Here is a 17,716-nt window from a genome sequence, read left to right as displayed (position 1 = left end):
TGTTCGTGGTCAATGTTAGGTTACATCCCAGGTGTCTTCGAGGGCCAGTGTCCTGAAACCTTTCTATGTGTCCCTGCTGCAACACATGTGAATGAAATTAGTAGGTCATTAGTAAGACTATAGAACTCGACTGCATGCTGAGGTGCTGACATGCAGTTTATCCATTTGACTCATGCTACAGCAGCTCTTGAATGAATGAACATGGTGCAACAAAAGTACTTTTAGAAGTACATTTTTCCAAACACTTTACTTCACTTTTATTTACTTGAGTAGGATTGGGGGTTGCCACCACCATCAAAGAAGCAGCACAGGTCAGCTGATCACAGCCTGTACACAAAGAAAAATGTACCGGCACTCACAAAATAAGCTATTATGTAACTTATTACTGAGCAATTCTTTTGCCCTTGCAAAGCACCCAATTTTAGGATTTCCTCTTCCACCAAATCCTACTTTAACGCCTCTCTAACAGCTAAATATTAATCCAAGACAAACAGCGATGTCCTTTTGTTTCTGTTGATTTGTACAATATTAACAAAGCTCAGTAAAGGAAAATTTTAATAATGCTCAACTGCAACAAGCACTGGAGCCAAATTTTGGTAAATGTCAGAGCAGAAAACACTGCTCTCTATATTCAGATATAACTGTTGGCATAAAACAGGGTTATTTTGTAGAAACCTGGCCTAAATTGTACACACCAAATCTGTAAAAGGCTAGAAACCAGTCCAGCCTAAGCGTTCCTTATCTGTCACCTAGTGGATTATGGGAAAACCCTAATCTGCCTGCATCCTAAAGACTAAGAGAGGGTAGAACGGGATTTTTCCTGGTTTATTTTTAGTGAATCGTCATGTTGCATTTGGCAGAAATGCTTACCTGAAGTCTGGGTAATTCTCTATTACAGGCTGCAGATGGTTCTTGATGTCTGATGTGTTTTTCTGTCCAATGATGTTGCTCAAGTCGTCTCCTACATGGTAGAGCCACTCATTATTCGACTTCTGTAAAAGACAAAAAATATCAAAACATTAAAAACTGATGGAGTTGCTGCTGACCTTGAATATCCTTTGAATTTTGAATAAAACACATGACTACACAAATAAAGGGGCTGCACAGCAGAGGATTTCCTGTTATGCTGCTCATTGAGAGGAATGTGACCAGCCATCAAAGGCAAATACGCCACTTATACATACACTTATACTGCTTTTAACATGAACGAAGGATCTGTGGACCAAAGATCAGGCCGGTATTTTGCATTTTAAAGCAAAAGAGGATGCATATTATGTGAAATGAAAATAAAGGACCATTTAGACATCATTCTTTGTTTTTACATTCATCAGGTCCCAAATAGCAAAGAGAAATTACAAATGCATGCCATGAAAGAGTTCAGGTCTTAGGAGGTTAAAAGTGTTTAGATTACTTGGCTAAAAATAATTAGAAACGTTCCACCTGTTCATTAAACCTGTTTAAAATTCAAAGTAGTTTGAAGGTTTACTGAATCATGACATGTACTTACAAATACCTACAGCAATTAATTTGTATTTTACTTTTTATTTGCTTTTAGTGTTGATAGGGAAGTGATGACTTAATTACCATGTCCTCAAATAGCTCACTGAGTTTATTCCACTGATGACGGATCTTGGTCGCGGCCTTCTCGTGTTTCCGATTTTTGCACGAGTAGTTACTCTTCATCAGCTGACCGATGTATTCTATCACCACATGGTAGTGCAGTTTGCTTGCAAACGCCTGTCTCCAGGGTAACAGAGTCACAAACACACATACACACACACAGAAAGAGGGAGTTAGGTGGCGGCATAACAGGATGGACGCAAAAAACGGGAAATGTTAGTTTGGAGGTGATAATGCATCGTGACCACCAGGGTTCAATTCATCTGAACTGACACCTTTTAATCTACCTATTCATTCTTTCCTGTTAGGATTCATGACACTCACAGTTTTTTTTTTCTGCTCTTGCAGCATCCGGAGAAAAACAATGGGACAGCAAAATGTATTAACTGGAACTTCCGAGACAATCGATCTAAAATAAACAGGACTTCCCGATTTCATAGTAAGCATTAAAAAAACGTCTAAGTGCAATAGATATTAGATGATATTCTGCATCTTTTGTTCCTATTTAAATCACTTAATATCCTACAAATAAAACCATAATTACCATAAAAACTTCTGTTGAAGGTAATTCCCTTCATGGTAACTGTCTAATCAGACTGGGACAAATGCCAGAAAATCCTTAGCCTTAGCAAGGGACTTTACTTTGGCAGGCAACCTGTCTTTATTCCAAGCAGCGGGCCTTTCCTGTACTGTAAGTAAAAACATTTGGCTGTTAAGTTTTATAAAGTAGTTGGTCAACTCTGGACTGCCCCTGTTGACTTTTTTCCAGGCCATCTCCTCCTACTCACCTTGGCTTGTGGTGGCATCATGAGACTGCAGTGCTGGGAAAGCAGCTTTGTCCGGCTGTAGAGTTGATCAAAGTCTTCATCGTTGGTGAGCCATTTCCTTGTCATCATTCTCCTTAAGTAAGACTGGAAAAACAACAAATAACCCAGCCATTAATCACACAATGCCTTTGAGGGTTTACTCACGACAGATTATAAAAAGTCACATTTGAAGTTAACACCTGATTATTCTACTAAATAGGCTAAAAGTAAAAAAACAAACAAACCTCAAACCTCATATTAAAAGGAATATATTGAATGAGAAGCAGTTAATGGAACTACCTCCTCTCAAAGCCTACTTATATGCGTATTTATCATCATCGCAAAATCTAAAATAATGTGCAATCTAAGGAGCTTGGAAAGAAAAGCGTCTGGACTTCTTTAAGTTGCTTGAAGACGTTTCACCTCTCATCTGAGAAGCTTCTTCTGTTCTAGGGTCAAATGGTGGAGAGTCCCAGATTTAAGCCCTGTGGGAGTATCCCCCCAAGAGGATGATGGACCCCGTAATGATCCACTAACTAATAACATGAGCCAAGGTGTGGCTCATGTGTAGGTCACAATCAGCCAAGGTTTCGGGGGAGCTCATTGTGAAACCTAACCCCAGCATACCATGTGATTTTCTGAGGGCAGGTGGAATCCTCAAAGGACAAAAGCCACTCTTTCAAGGATGCCAATGTTCATATTTTGGAAAAAGAGGACAGATGGTTTGAAAGACGAGTAAAAGAGGCCATTTATGTCCACTGTGAGCGACCATCTGGGACTCTCCACCATTTGACCCTAGAACTGAAGAAGCTTCTCGGATGAGAGGTGAAACGTCTTCAAGCAACTTAAGGAAGCCCAGACGCTTTTCTTTCCAAGCTCCTTAGACTACGATGACCTGGATGACTGAGAACCTTCACAGACAAAGTAATGTGCAAAAGTCCAAAATTTTGTTTTGAAGGAGCCAGACTAGTATTAAGTATCATTTCTTCACGCTTTCAGAAAGTCTTTTTCTTTGGCCATTATCTGTGTTTTCCCTCATTTTCAGTCCAGTCCTCGAGCCTCTTAACACTGACCTATGAATCATTCAAGCATAAAAAAGAAACCTAACTCAAGGAATGAACCATGGTTTGGCTACACGTAACAAACAACTTAGAAAGGAACACAAAAAGGCAACTGTCTGCACTTTAGTTTTAGTTAAAAAATACCAAAGATAAGTCAACATCTTAAAGAGCATTTAAGTATTGTTCAAGAAGTCTGTAAAACTATTCCTGAAGACTTTTTAAAGGCTAACAGTGAGAGTGAGAGTTCAGGCTGTGTTGAAAATAACAGCAATCATACCAGATATTGACTTCCAAGCTGATTAGAATGGTACAACTGTAGAACTGAACAGCATGTAAGTCAAACATCTGGATTTAGCTTATATCGTACTTCCTTGTATCTTTGAATGTTTCAAGAAAGTCACTGCATTTACCTCCCACTTTAAAGACATAACATCTGGAGAAAGATTTTAGGAAAGTACTCTTACGCTTACTTAGGGGGTCATTCTGCATGAGTTTGTGTCTTTGAATATACTAAAACTTTCCACAATACCAAACATTTTTGGTCTAAACACTCATAGCATCTAGTATAGTTGTGAATAATAAGTATGCGGTTGGTTAGATTTGGTAGGAGATGTTTGGTTCATGCATGGTGTCAGCAAACGCAGCATGAACATTCACCCCTCTCTTAGGGGTTAATCAGAGGCCGGTTATAAGAAGCAGCTGTGGCCTCCTCCTGGTCCCTGGCAATGTGCACTCATTCCTGTTATTCACAGGCTGTCTTTAAGTATTATAGATTGGATTCATTTCCCCTGGCAATTGTTTAAGCTGTGTAACTGTTAAAGGGTGGTTCTTTCTGTTGTTCCAGGCCTACACACTGCTGCTGTCTTCCTGTAGCCTTGTTGTTGCTTTGTTGCTGTCGTGTTGGCTGGTATTGAACCTTGTTCTTTTAACTAATGTTTGTTAATAAAGTGTCTTAATTAATGGTTCGGTATTGCCAGCCCTGCTGCTTAAGTTGCTGTTTTCTTTTCTGCAGGTGTATATTTGTAGTTTTGTCTAAACTTTGTTCTATGAAATTGATTTGCCACGCCTCTGCTCGTTAGTAATGAGCCTGTGTGCCCACAACGTTTGCACTGGTTACTGTAATCTCTCCTGGGGTGTAACTCCCTCCCCAGGTGGCGCTGTCTGCACCATTTAGTTACCGGTTTTCCTCCTTCTTGCAGCCACAGATACACTTTGCTAAATAACTAGCATTTAGCAAAGTGTGAACTAGCTGATAAGTTACCATCTTCATCCTTTTGTCCAAATATTGGTGTAACTTGGCGTGTTGTCTGCTGCTCTGTTTGGCCCTTTTTTTTCTTCCTCTGTGAATTTTCCCTAAGTGCTTTTGACTATTACTGCAAGAAAGGAGGATCTCCTTTTTAATTCCTCTTTTAGAAACCACAAAAGATAATGTTTGTCCCTGTGAAGAAATGAATCAGTGAGGACCAGAACAGGGATTTCACTTAATATCCTCTTGAGAACCAGTCCTCTGTAATGGACATCTGTTATTTTTTTTCTTATGTGAGCTATTCTACTAAGTCCTGATGTACTTAATAGAGGAGATTCTGGGCTTTTTGTTGATATCTCATGTGTTTGGGTGGCCTGTTTTACTGTAGCTCCAAAGAGGAAGGAAATAACAAAAAAAAGTTAAATGGGAAGGTTCCTTTTCCTCAGTTTTATATCCTGTACAACATATGATTCACTAGATTGCCGTACCTTGACATCTTCTTTAAACTGATCCTCCAGGTCTCGCACAAGCTTGTCAATCAAACTATCTACCGCTTTTTGAAAGCCGTTCACCCCATCTTTACAGGTTTCTTTGTACTCCTCCATGTGTTTCCTGCAGGAGAAAACAACAACAAATAAAAAAACTTGATCATCATGAGGCTGGATGGTGACAATATTGCCACATTTTCAATCAGAACTGCACTGGTGAGTCTGGTGAAGCACATCTCATTTGCTTACATTAATTTTAAGTAATTACTTGAGTATGTTGCATGTTTATTTCTGTCTTATACTACCTACAAGTTACACGTGTTTTCAAAATTACAGTTTTTTAATCGATTTTTCCACACTTTTTGTTTTTTAATGAAGCACTTTGGGGCAAACTGTGAGATATATTTCTCTTCGCACTTCACATCTCAATTCATTTAAATAACTCGCATGTTTTTTACAGGGTAGGGTTGGTGTATCTTTATTTATATTTTGTTTTTTATTTTTCCCATTCCCTGTTTAATACTCTGCAAGAGTTGGCGTGTCCTGAGAGGGTTATCTACAGAGTTGCTACCCCCTCAGCTTCCTAACAGATGTACCTGTAAGTGTGAACATCCCAGGTGACGTCATTCTTTGGATTTACAAGATTTCCAGAAAACTATGACCTCGATTTCGACCTCAGTGAGATTTAAACTCATCTGATGGATCTAAGGCATCAGCACGGTGACGACAATCATGGTTACAATGATGATAATGATGTGAAAGCCCAGGGAGCCATTGTGTGATCAGGCTTTGGTTCTATCGTCTGTGTTTTTTAGGGCGGTTTTTGCCATTCATCCTAACCTCCTCTTTTTACAGACTCTATATATCACCAGGATCTGAATTCTCAGACTGAATTCTCTGCAGAATGAGGACACCTCTGCCAATATGACGTTTGCTTTTATTTCAGTAACATGTTGAATGTGGTCCTATCAGGTCTTTTTATCGCTGCTATTCACTGTTGTTTTAGCCTGTTTAGGCATTTTGATTAAGCCGTCTCCTAAACTTCCTGCAGAAAACTCAATACAGTGGAGCTGAATTATTATTTTTTGTTTGTTGTTTTAATTAACTTTATCAAAGGCAGACACGGTGTGTCTTTTCCCTTAATGTGTCTCCAGTTCCCTGCATATTTCTAGACTTCCTTGTGTTTTCCCTGGCACTACAGGCAGGAAAAGTGTGTGTACTGAATCAAGCTTTCAAACAGGAATACTGAAGGGCTTTTCTAGTTTAAACATAACAAAAGGTCTGATGAGATTTCCCAGACAGACTTTAGCACTACATCTATTTCCCTTCCCAGTCCTTCCATGTACATATATGGAAAGAAACAGGCGGTGACAGGAGAAACATGAACACAGCAGGACCAGTAACAAAAGAGATAGCAGTAATTAAATCAAGCAAAGCCCAGCTAACCAAAATGATAGCAAAAACTTGAACTAAGCATGAAAATACGCCCTGAACAGATAGCCAATCTGTCCAGGGTATACCCCACATCGTGCCCTATGGAAGCTAGGATAGGCTCTAGGTTTAACCTGCAGCTACGCCTGCAGCTATAAATATAAAGTGTTAGAACCTTGATTAAATATCCCTGCAGAAACTGAGCTAACCAGCACAGCGAGTGACAGAAGCAGCTGGTGTGCCCGCAGTACTTTCTCTTTCTCCCGATTATACCACAGCAGCGTTTCACATTCAGAGCCCTGCTTCTCTGAAATCACGTGCTCTCTAAGGCTTGTATTTATGTCTGAGTGGATCTCTTTTTGCTCTGGCATATAAAAGCCTCTGCTGTCCCATCCAAAGAACTCCCACACTTGTGAGACTTAGCAGTCGTGGCACACAACAGAATTACTGTCCCGGCAGACATATGTCAGAGGTGAATATCTGCGAGATGACTCATCCAAGCAAAAGACAACCATGAACTTCCGCTCAAGTCTGCACATTCGATTTTTTTGATTCATTTCAAAAACTTGAATAAAGAGAATGACAGAATAGATTCTCTGTTATAAACATTAAACTGCTTTGTTACAATGAACAATACACATATTGTTTTCAGAGGATGGGTAATACATATTCAGAACCTACTGGCAGTCACGTTCGTCACACTTTTGGTTTTCTTGAGATAAATTGTAATGCTTTTTCTGACTTTAGGTAATATACCTTTCATTCTCTTTGATTTTGCATGCTTTTTTTTTTTAATCAAAAAATCGGGACTAAATAGCACTCTGGTGTATTTTTTTTAATTAAAATTGCTCATAAATCCATCCTGTCTCTAAATTCACACGAGATGAATGTGCTGACAGATTTATTGGGGGGAAAAAATGTGGCGTGAACCCACTAGATAACCGTGTCACGACATGCTAACTCTGGCAGGGCATTCGTGGATGTTTTCAGGAAGTCACGTGACTTACTTTAAAGAAGTAAAGCTGTTAATGTATGTAATGCGATACTCTGTCCACAAAGGCTGGTGAGAGGTGCAATGCTGGCTGAACGCTTTTTCAAACCTGCAGAGGAAAGAAGAAGCTTCAGTCAAAAGATGAGGCGGACAGAGTTAAACAAGCCAGATAAATAACAGGGGTTTAAAAATAATAACATTTTGTGACATTTTGTTGTAAAGCAAAGTTATAGACTTTATAGGAAACAGACACCCTCCAAGGGGGATGGAAAGATAACAGGAAAAAGTGATGTTTAAAATAATGAATGCATAAGAAGTGTTGTTAAAATGTGCAAAAGTGTAAAGAAAGGTTATTTATTAATCATAAATACACTAGGGGGATTTGCAGAAAGGCTGAAAAGTCATAGCTGCACGATGCAGAAAGTTTTCCATCAGCTTCGCAGCTCCAAGTAAATAAAAGGTCTTTTCTGTTTCAGCATGACAGCGCTTGTGTTTTGTGTGGGAGTCTTGTTATTTCCTTTTCACTGATTAATTCTGGTGTATAATCCTTTATTTTGATTATGTTTTGTTTCTTTTCTGCTATATTTTGGGTAGAATGTCTGCAGGGGAAGATGGAGGAGGGAGATTGCTTATACACACTGTGTGGGATGGGGACAAACACATGATCCTCAGAGGATTGTCTGACCAATCGAGGGGAATATTCTTGTATTGCTCAACATAACATAACATTACTGTCTGATCACTGCAAAAAGGTCAGCGTCATGATTTTTCATTTGTTTGCTTTTTTAGGTGGATGCTTTCCTCTTCCTCATCTCAGTTCTTTATCACAAGTTATTTTAATGCAGTTGTTTTCGCTGTTCTCTTGTTGTGGCCATAATACCTTTGATCCCACCCTCGCCATGTGTACAGTGGGGGAAATAAGTGGTTGATCCCTTGCTGAATTTGGAACTTTGTTCACTTCCAAAGAAATGAAGAGTTTTGAATTTTCATGGTACTTTTCATTTTAATGAGAAGAGTCAGAATAGCGACCAAAGTTCCAGAAAAACTCTACCAGAATGATTGAAAATGCCACCACTGATCAAAGACATGGATTTACACAACATCTGCACTACATGTCATGGTAATCAGACAGAAAACCATCTATATATTTGTGACTCACTTTAATGCCTGTGCTCAGTCACAAGAAATGATCCTCAGTTTACAACACGCCATCATAAGAAATTGTAATCTGGAGTTTATTTCGAAGCCACTAAGATAAGAGTAAAATCAGCTTGCTTCCAGGAGGGTGGAGTGAAATTTTTCCACTGAGATTCCTGTGGTAACGTGGCCTGTTAAATGTCTATGACAGATGGATAGATAGATGTGTTGTCTCTGTGTTGCCATACCCATTTGGGAACTGTTTCAACTCCTCGAGGCAGGAAGAAACCACTTTCTTTTCCAGCTGAGCATCAAGTTTGATGGAGTTTAAAACAAACGATTTCACGCTCTGTTGAGGAAAAAACAGCTGGTACGCAGTGTAAGGAAACAGAAGTTATGTGCTGCCACCCTATGGTGAAAACACTACATTGCAGCCTGGAGGATTACAAAATAAAATCTGTTGGCAAAGTAATCTTCACTAATTTAAATAAATAAATGTGAGATTTTATCTGTATCTGATGGGTTTGATGTGTTTAGCATGTACCCATTATGTGCATTATGTGATATTTCAATAAGTACCGTTAGGATGTCAATGGGAAATGAAGAAATGGGGAAGTTGTCCTCCTTTTTTGGAGCCTTGCCATCCTTCCACACCTCTTCATTTTCAAGTTCAATGACTCTGCCCTGTATCATTCTCAGTTCCTCCTGCAGGAAGAGCCAAGCAGAGCGGAAGTCAGCATTAAAGTGCAAGCAAAACAGCTGTTTCAGCAACCCGTGGCAACATCTCTTCTGAGAACTATATCAGAAATGAAACCATTAGTCAAACATTTGCTGCATCAAAACTGATGCTTTGAGTATTTTCGTTTCTTATATGCAAGTACAGTGAATATCTTTGTGTTTTTCACTAGTAAAAAAAAACTGTTAAATACAATAAGCAAGGAATATGTTTTTTCAGTAACATAAAAATCAATCAAGAAAATGGTAAGAAAACCTTACACTGATAATGTGCTCAGTTATCTGTGATCTTGTTTTATTACCATGTCAATGGGTTTGACGCACTTCGAGAAAATAAATCAAAGGCTTTTGTTGTACTATGTTGTATACTCATGTTTTGGTTATGTGACTAAGTTGTGATCGAGGCAACTTGGTTAATGATTTTAAACAATCTGTTGAAGAAACTGCTTGATTCCTACCAACGTTTTATTGTTTTATGTGTCTTTAACTGGAAGTTTAACAGTACTGTGCATCAGACTGTGAACTAAAAACTTGCAACTACATCACAGATGATTGACATCTTCACTGTGTAGATGGGTTAATTATCAGAGGATATGCTTTCTCCAATACTCCTGAAACAGAGCTGCAGACTGAGGTCTTTATTCTCTGGGAGGTTGTTACCATGAGTGTTAGTGACCTCTGTCACATTAACAGTCACCTGACCTGATGTTATTCTGAAGGCAAGATTGTAGCTGGTTCAACATCAATGTGCTCAAACTGTAAATGTGTTTTATGGCATGAATGTGAAAGCAATAAAACCAAACAAACCTCTGGCCTGTAGTCACTGACATCATGTAACCAAGTTAATCACTAAACTTCTAATCTGATTGAATGTTGGAGGTTTACTGCAACTTATCCCACCATTACTGAGAGGCTATCTGGCATGTAGACAGATTGATAGTACTCTGTTACATTTCTTCAAAACAATCTCTCTTTAAATATTTAGACTTTTAATGCATATTCCCCCAAATTATTCAATTTTAGAAGAAAACAACAGCAGAAAATACCTAGCGACAGACACCTTGTGTTCCTTCACATGTGCAAGCCATTTAGCAAAAACTGCATTTCTATAAATAACCACTTGATGGCCACTTAGCTACTGTGACATCACACACTGGTTTGTGAGTGTGATGGATTTTATGTGGGTTTTTTTCAGTGTACTATCTTGCTGAATGTATATGCTAGCACTAATTAGGTATCTATATCTACGTAATTGATAATTTGGTATCTGAGTCTGTGTGTACGGGCTCACTATGCTAACCCAGCTAGCTAGCATTCGTTTTCAGCCTAACCTCTCTTTCCATGGTTTCCATTCATCCACCAATCCATCCATCTATCCACACATCCACCCTAACCCTTCAGAAGTTCTACCCAGGTCATAAAAGCCAAGACAGCTAAAGCAAACACAAATGGTAATCCACAAACCAACGAATCAATTATACACAATTGATTCATGTCAAGTCAGCTCAGTTTAGGTCATGAAAGTCACGAAACCAGTTAGCAGATCTTTTAACGTGACATTATTCTTAAAGTGAGGCATAATAAAGACATATAGTAATGAAGTGTGTGCTTCATAATATCTCAATGGTCTTTTGATTCAACTCATTCTCATAATTACACAAAGAATAACAATATGAAAGACTAAAATTTCATCTATGGAAGAAATTCCAACAAGAAACACATTTAAAAGTCTGTATGTTGTGAGCTCAGTGTGAGCACCTCACCTGCATTCTCCTGCAGTACTTCTCTTTCACTTGTTTCAGGAAGTTCTCCTCAAGCTGCAGATCAGTGCTTTCATCTTGGATGTCTGGCTGCAGAGACAGACTTCCCATGATCCTCTCACTGTTGGAGTGAAACAAGATGCAGTTCACAACATTTTGTGGTACTATGATCGGCCAAAATACATTTTCCTACCTGTGATGTTGTATGAAGGAAACTGAAATTAAAATGTTTAAAAAATTCTAAAATAAAATCCAATTAAATACATACATATTCATATTAAATACATCCTTTGCACACTGTAATGCAATATTGAATGAGTGTATTTGCTTTATGAAAACCATGTTACATTATGGTCTGTGCTATGCTTTATGAAGAGGATCCTATTTTACATAATCTGTGAAAAATGTGGTCGTGACCTGATTTTATTTTTCCCATTTTGGCCTCGAGAGTGTTGTGCTTCTTTTTATCAGATCAGCTGTTTATTTTTGGTCTCCCAAATGTTGTTCTGAGCACAGGTTTTTTTTATGTTTCCCATGCCCTGATTCGACAAATAATGTCAGCACTGCCTACCTCACTCACGCTCACTGTGGAGCTGCAGTCCTGCTTTTGTGTTGGGTATTATTAAAACGGCTGTCTGCACCATATGTGAACACATTTTTATGTGGACAGTGAAGATGTGGTTTTAGGTGCCTTCCCCCTGTAAATCTGAGATGATAAAAAAGCTGCAGGAGGACATGCAGACACACTTTTCCCTTTTATAATGTTTGCATAACACATCACGCCTTCAAAGAATCCGACTGAGGAGTTTATTGCATATCATCTGTCTCTGTTTGCTGTATGCAATCATTACAAAGGCTATCTGAATTCAATTTAAATCACAAAATACATGTTCTGTATTCTGTGTATATTCTAAAAAACACCTGAATTCACTTATTCTCTTCACCATACTAACGTAATGATGGGAGATTCATAAAAAACTATAAAGAATAGCCTAAATCACAGCAGCAGAGGCAGAGTTACTGAAATATGAAGACTTGTAGAGCTGAGCTTTTCTGACCTTCACTGCCCAACAAACACCCACAGCTTTCAGATGCAACACCACAAGTTTTTCACAGTTTTCTAGGTTTCAAACCTGAGGAAACACAATGCTGGTGATTTTTTTTTTACTGGCTGCAATCATCAAATAAAAAAGCATTTTAATATGTAACATATTTTTAAAAAAAGCTCTTTTAATTTGTGGTAGGATGGGTTGTGCACTTACTGGATATGTCACGGTCCTGGGTCGATGCCCCAGTGTTTTGTATTTTGAATTATTATATAGTCTTTTGAATTCATTAGTTATCATTTCTAGGCTGCTGGTTTCAGTTCTATTTACAGTTCTTAGTCAAGTCAGGTTATGTCATGCCGTGCCATGAACTCTCAGTTTAGGTCAGTCATCCTAGTTTGAGTTTTAATTTTATTTGTAGTGCTCGTGCATTGTGTTTTTCAGTTTGTTTTGCAAATAAATGCTGCTGCCTTTAAGTTAAATATACCATCTGAGAGTCCTGCGTTTGGGTCCAATCACTGCCTGCCACACAGAGAACCATGACAGGAAATGTGCCCATCATCTGACCACTTTTGCTGCTTGTCCTTTTTCGACAACAGATCTAGAGCTTTATTGAAACAATGACTTTAAGTTTTTTTTTAAATTTAATAATAAAAAGAAAACATAGTTTTAAATAAATCTATATAGCATTATTATCACTTTGGCCTATCAATTGGCCTTAAAGGAGAGGTCAGAGGTCAAATGTGACATGATATTTAAAATCTTTATACATTATTTTCTATATGTTGACAATACATATACATGTGAGATCATAGTTTTTAAATTTTAAGGCTCTTTGTCAATTTTCCACCAATAAATCATTAACTTGACTTTGAAAGTGGATGTATGCCAAATTTTAATGGATCGTTAACATGATCGCAGTAAGTAAGTAAGTACAGTAAGAATGACAGACAAATGCTACCAAAATAAAATCTTCTTGGCAGAGTACGGTCTGTCAACAGTGCAATGTGTGACTGGCTAAAATGATGCATAACGATTGTTTATAGGGTTAATTTCAATTTTGTAGCTGCTTTCAACAAACTATGTTTGCAAGGCTAATGACAAATGTCATGTTGGACAAAGACGACTGAACGCTTTTGAAGCTGTACAGCGTCAGAGTTAGAAATTACATTACAAAACTACATTACAATAAGTAACTGCATGCCAGTTTTTGTGATCACACCACAATAAATAGTAAATACTGTTTAACATCATTCTAAAAAGTGAAATATAATGCACAACATACAACAGCCCTATTTGAACAATCTACCCACTCACCTCTTGTACTTGTTGATGATCCAGTCCAGCAGACCATAGAAATCCTTCAGCTCCGTCACCTGCTGCTCCAGCTTCTTCAGGTGCTGTGCAACGACTCTGTTATAACCTCTCACATAAGTGCTGAAGACTTTAAAACTGGGTGGGTAGGACCACCGCAGTTCCTGCTTCACATTCTCCAAGTCCTCCACAATGACTTTACCCAACAGACCCAAGTGAACAGCTAACCAGGCGGAGTTCTGCTCTACTCTGTCTAAGTGAACGCTCTGCACCTTCACCTGCACACCCGCACTAACCGATTCCCTCCAAGCCTCCATCCAGCTGTCTTTCAGGCCTCCTGGTTCTCTTAATCTCTTCTCTTCCTCCTGGATGACGCGGGCCATTTGGAGCAGCAGCTTCTTGTTTTTGTCGGAGAGAGGGTCGCACACTATGTCGCTGACCTTTTTCCTCATTGTTCCATAGAGGAGGTTGAGGTCTTTTTCCCTCGTGGCCAGCTCCATAGCTGAGCCATCGGAGCACGACTCTGGCTGCTGCTGAAACTCCTGCCGCAGGGCGAGCAGGTTCAGGTGAGCCTCCTCCAGCTCCCCCGTCTCTATCAGTTTGTTGATCTCCATCACTGTGAGCAAGCAGAAGTAATCGTATCACCAAGGGCTTAACAGAGCTCCTGTAATCAGTTATGTCTCATTATGAAACCACAATGGTAGAAATCAGAGTGTAGTGCTGCTCCAGTCAACATAAACGCAGCAAAAAAAGCCAAACTTCAGTAGACTTATTGCAGCTCATTCAGAAACAGCAAATCCAGAACAATTCATCACATCAGGTGTCACATCGTTACACTGGCTTGATGCTGCTTGATGTCAAAGAATTTAATTTTAGATTTACGGTATAATCCTTGTAAAATAGGATTACTGCTCATTTTTACTGGATATCATAGTTAAACAGCAAAAGTTAATAAAGTAAAAGTTCAGTAACATCAAAGATCTTTAATTTTACCCTGTAATGAAACCTACCTGCAGCTTTTGTGGAGATGGTGAGTTGGAATTGGTCTCCTGCTATAGGCTAGCAAAGAAGGCTGTTGCAAATTGCAATTTCAGCTGCTGGTACAGTATCCTGGCACACTTGCATACCAATGAAATTAAATAATGTTGAAATATCTGAATTAATTTTAAATGTCTAAAGTCTTTTTTCTTAAATTGGAGGCAATGTGTTTTAGAATAAGTAATCATTTTATTATATATTTAGATAATTAATATATTAAGTGTTTTGTTTATATACTGAAGTCATTTTTAGGTAGTAGTCAGTTATGCTATCTGTAGTAAGCTATGTTTACTAACTAAATATGCCATTACCATAGCTATGCTGTGCTTTGGAGGTAATCATTGATTCTACACGTTTGATGTGAAAAATTATGACTTTGAAGGTTCTTCATGAGATTAATGGGTTTTAAGGTTACTGAGAAATTATAAAGAAATGTCTGTGAAGGTTCTCAGTCATCCAGGTCATCGTAGTCTAAGGAGCTTGGAAAGAAAAGCGTCGGGACTTTTTTAAGTTGCTTGAAGACGTTCCACCTCTCATCTGAGAAGCTTCTTCAGTTTAAGGGTCAAATGGTGGAGAGTCCCAGATTTAAGCCCTATGGGAGTGTCCCCAAAGAGGGACATGGACCCCTATTGATCCTCTACTTTCACACCTTGGCTTGTGTGATTAAGTAGAGGATCAATAGGGGGTCCATGTCCCTTTCTCTTCATTTTGCCACTCTCTTTTATATTTCTCTTTTTTTCTTTGTCTCTTGTGCCCCTTGCTTTATTTTTCTCTCTTTCTGTTACTTCTTTTCTCTTTGTTTCTTTAAATTACGTCTCTATCTCTCTGTTACCCTATCACCTTGCCTTTTGTGGATGTGCTTAAGGCTCTTCGCCCTTATGTTGCTTTAATTTGTGTTATTTCGCTGCTCTGTTTTGATTTTTATATGACTCTGCTCTTGTTGTAGAAGCCTGATAGACTTTGTTTCAACACATTCTGCTTTCTCCAGACAATCTTTTGTGAGTGGTTTTATTTTTTAATTGGATCTAAAAAGCTGAATCTTCAAGTGACACGCAGGACAAGGTTCATCATTTTGGTTTCTGGCAGCAGACACATCTCTGTATTTGTCCTGCTAGACCTCAGTGAAGGGTTCAATACTCTCGACCATAACATTTTACTACAGCATGCCATAGGTATTAAAGATACTGCACTGCAGTCGACTGAATCATGTCTAATAGACTCCAGTTTGTTTATGCAGTCTTCTTCACAAAGGCTAATTATGGAGTTCCGCAGGGTTCTGTGCTGGGACTCAATCTGTTATACATCATTCCCAGGCAGTATTGTTAGAATATCATTTTCACTCCTATGCAGATGATACCTAACTGTATCTATCCATGAAATCAGATAACACATACCAGATAGTTAAACTGCAGGAGGTTATTAAAGTCATAAAGGCCTGGATAAATCTTGAAGGTGCTGATAGAGAAAGTTAACTTTTTCTTTATATTATAAGACCTTACATGATCTTTATTAGCCTCTAGGTGGACAGTAGGACCAGATCTTTTGTCGAGCCTTTCAAGTCGATGGCTGGTGGTAGGGAACAGCATTTCATAGTGAACCATGGGGCAGGGCAGGTAAAAGAGACCATCCTGGTTTTCAGGGAAGCAAGGAAGTTGATGTTGCTGGTGTTACAGCATTATAATAGTTAACGAGCTTGTCAATCATTTTCATAGAGTCCCTAAATAAGAAAGAGATTTTAATTCTCTTAAATCCATCAACTTATTCTTAAGAGTAGAAGATGCCACCATCACTGTTTTTTAACAGCTAAACCAGTGTCCCATTTATGAGACTGGATTTGAAACTGTGTCTACAGATAAACTGACCCTCTGTTATTTACATGACAAAGGAAGCTCTTATCATTGGCTTTGTCTGTTGCGAAAACAAACAGTAAAGAGACAGATCCAGACTACAGCGTGGCATGTATACACAGAAAACATGTTAGGGGACATTCGAGACACGGTGCTATTCTGCCTTTTCACTTGTAGGTGGAAAAATTGTTACAGTTAAAAATGTGCTATATGAAGTCACAGTCAATTTAAACCAACGTGAACATGTAGTGGAGACTGTACCTGACAGTGGTGTGAGGGGGATACTTGGCAGTACGTAGCAATCTTCGATCTCTTCTCTAAGAACCTCCTCCTCCTCTTTCTCCTCCATGTCTTCCTCCACTGAGGCCTCAGAGATGGACTTAGTGGAGACTTTATCAGTATCCTTCTTAGTAACCATTTTCAGACTCCGACGAATGGATGCTCCTCTTTTCATAAAAGAATTAGTGAATTTGGAAGTACCAGGATCTAAAAAAGAAAAGTTTGATGATTTCAGGGTGTTTTGTTATCCTCCCTTTTCTACAGGCATAGTTTTAAACTCAGCAGCAAAAAGCCGTAAGTTTATGTGCTCCACTATAATGGCAATTTGTAAATGTGCAGATTTTAGGCACTTTGATTTGCTCTTTCACATAGACATATATTATTACCTTTGTATGGACTATAAGACTCATTTTTGGGAAACAGAGCAGTGTGTTTACACCTTACAGTAAAGACTCATATTTACATGTCTAAAGTATAAGGCGCTTACCAGTTCAACTTAGAAGGGTCTGGGTGAAAACCCAGGGGAACTTTGAGCAACAGATAAATTCTAAAGATAACTATTGCTTCACTCACCTCACATGACATCAAGTTGGTGTTTTCCATTGAGGAAAACTTGTATATCTGGTATTCTACTTGGCATAGCTGTCCTTCAATCAAGTATTCTTTGTTTGTACTTTTCTGTTTTATTCCTTGTTCTTTGTATTAGTATTTTTGCACCAACATATATGTTAATGTTACACTTGTAAAAAGAAATAGCAGCTTTACCTGAATACATTACTTCCAACTATAGAACGCTGATCTTTCTAGAGTAGATTATTAGTAGTAAATTTGTAAATACTAAAAAAATATAGGTAGCAGTTTAATATTTTAATATTGCCAGTATGTAGCAACATTGATCTAGTATTAAAGTTAACATT

At 38.5% G+C, this 17,716-nt stretch overlaps 1 protein-coding gene across 2 annotated transcripts; it reads right to left on the bottom strand.

The window, feature by feature from the left end:
- Window positions 1-870: 870 nt before the first annotated feature.
- exoc3l4 (exocyst complex component 3-like 4) lies at window positions 871-17,006 on the bottom strand (the record flags this gene model as incomplete). Of its 2 annotated transcripts, XM_014340689.1 has the most annotated exon segments (10): window positions 871-992; window positions 1,585-1,737; window positions 2,409-2,531; window positions 5,222-5,345; window positions 7,660-7,752; window positions 9,029-9,129; window positions 9,360-9,485; window positions 11,279-11,396; window positions 13,639-14,251; window positions 16,782-17,006. In XM_014340689.1, coding segments are annotated over 10 exon segments (1,798 nt in total), but the record flags the coding sequence as incomplete, so codon positions are not given.
- Window positions 17,007-17,716: the final 710 nt, after the last annotated feature.

This window comes from Haplochromis burtoni, unplaced genomic scaffold (genome assembly GCF_018398535.1).
Source record: "Haplochromis burtoni strain Fernald_Lab_line unplaced genomic scaffold, NCSU_Asbu1 Contig_396, whole genome shotgun sequence".
Classification (NCBI taxonomy): Eukaryota; Metazoa; Chordata; class Actinopteri; order Cichliformes; family Cichlidae; genus Haplochromis; species Haplochromis burtoni.
Note: the sequence above shows the minus strand (reverse complement) of the source record. Positions and strands in the feature narration are given on the sequence as shown.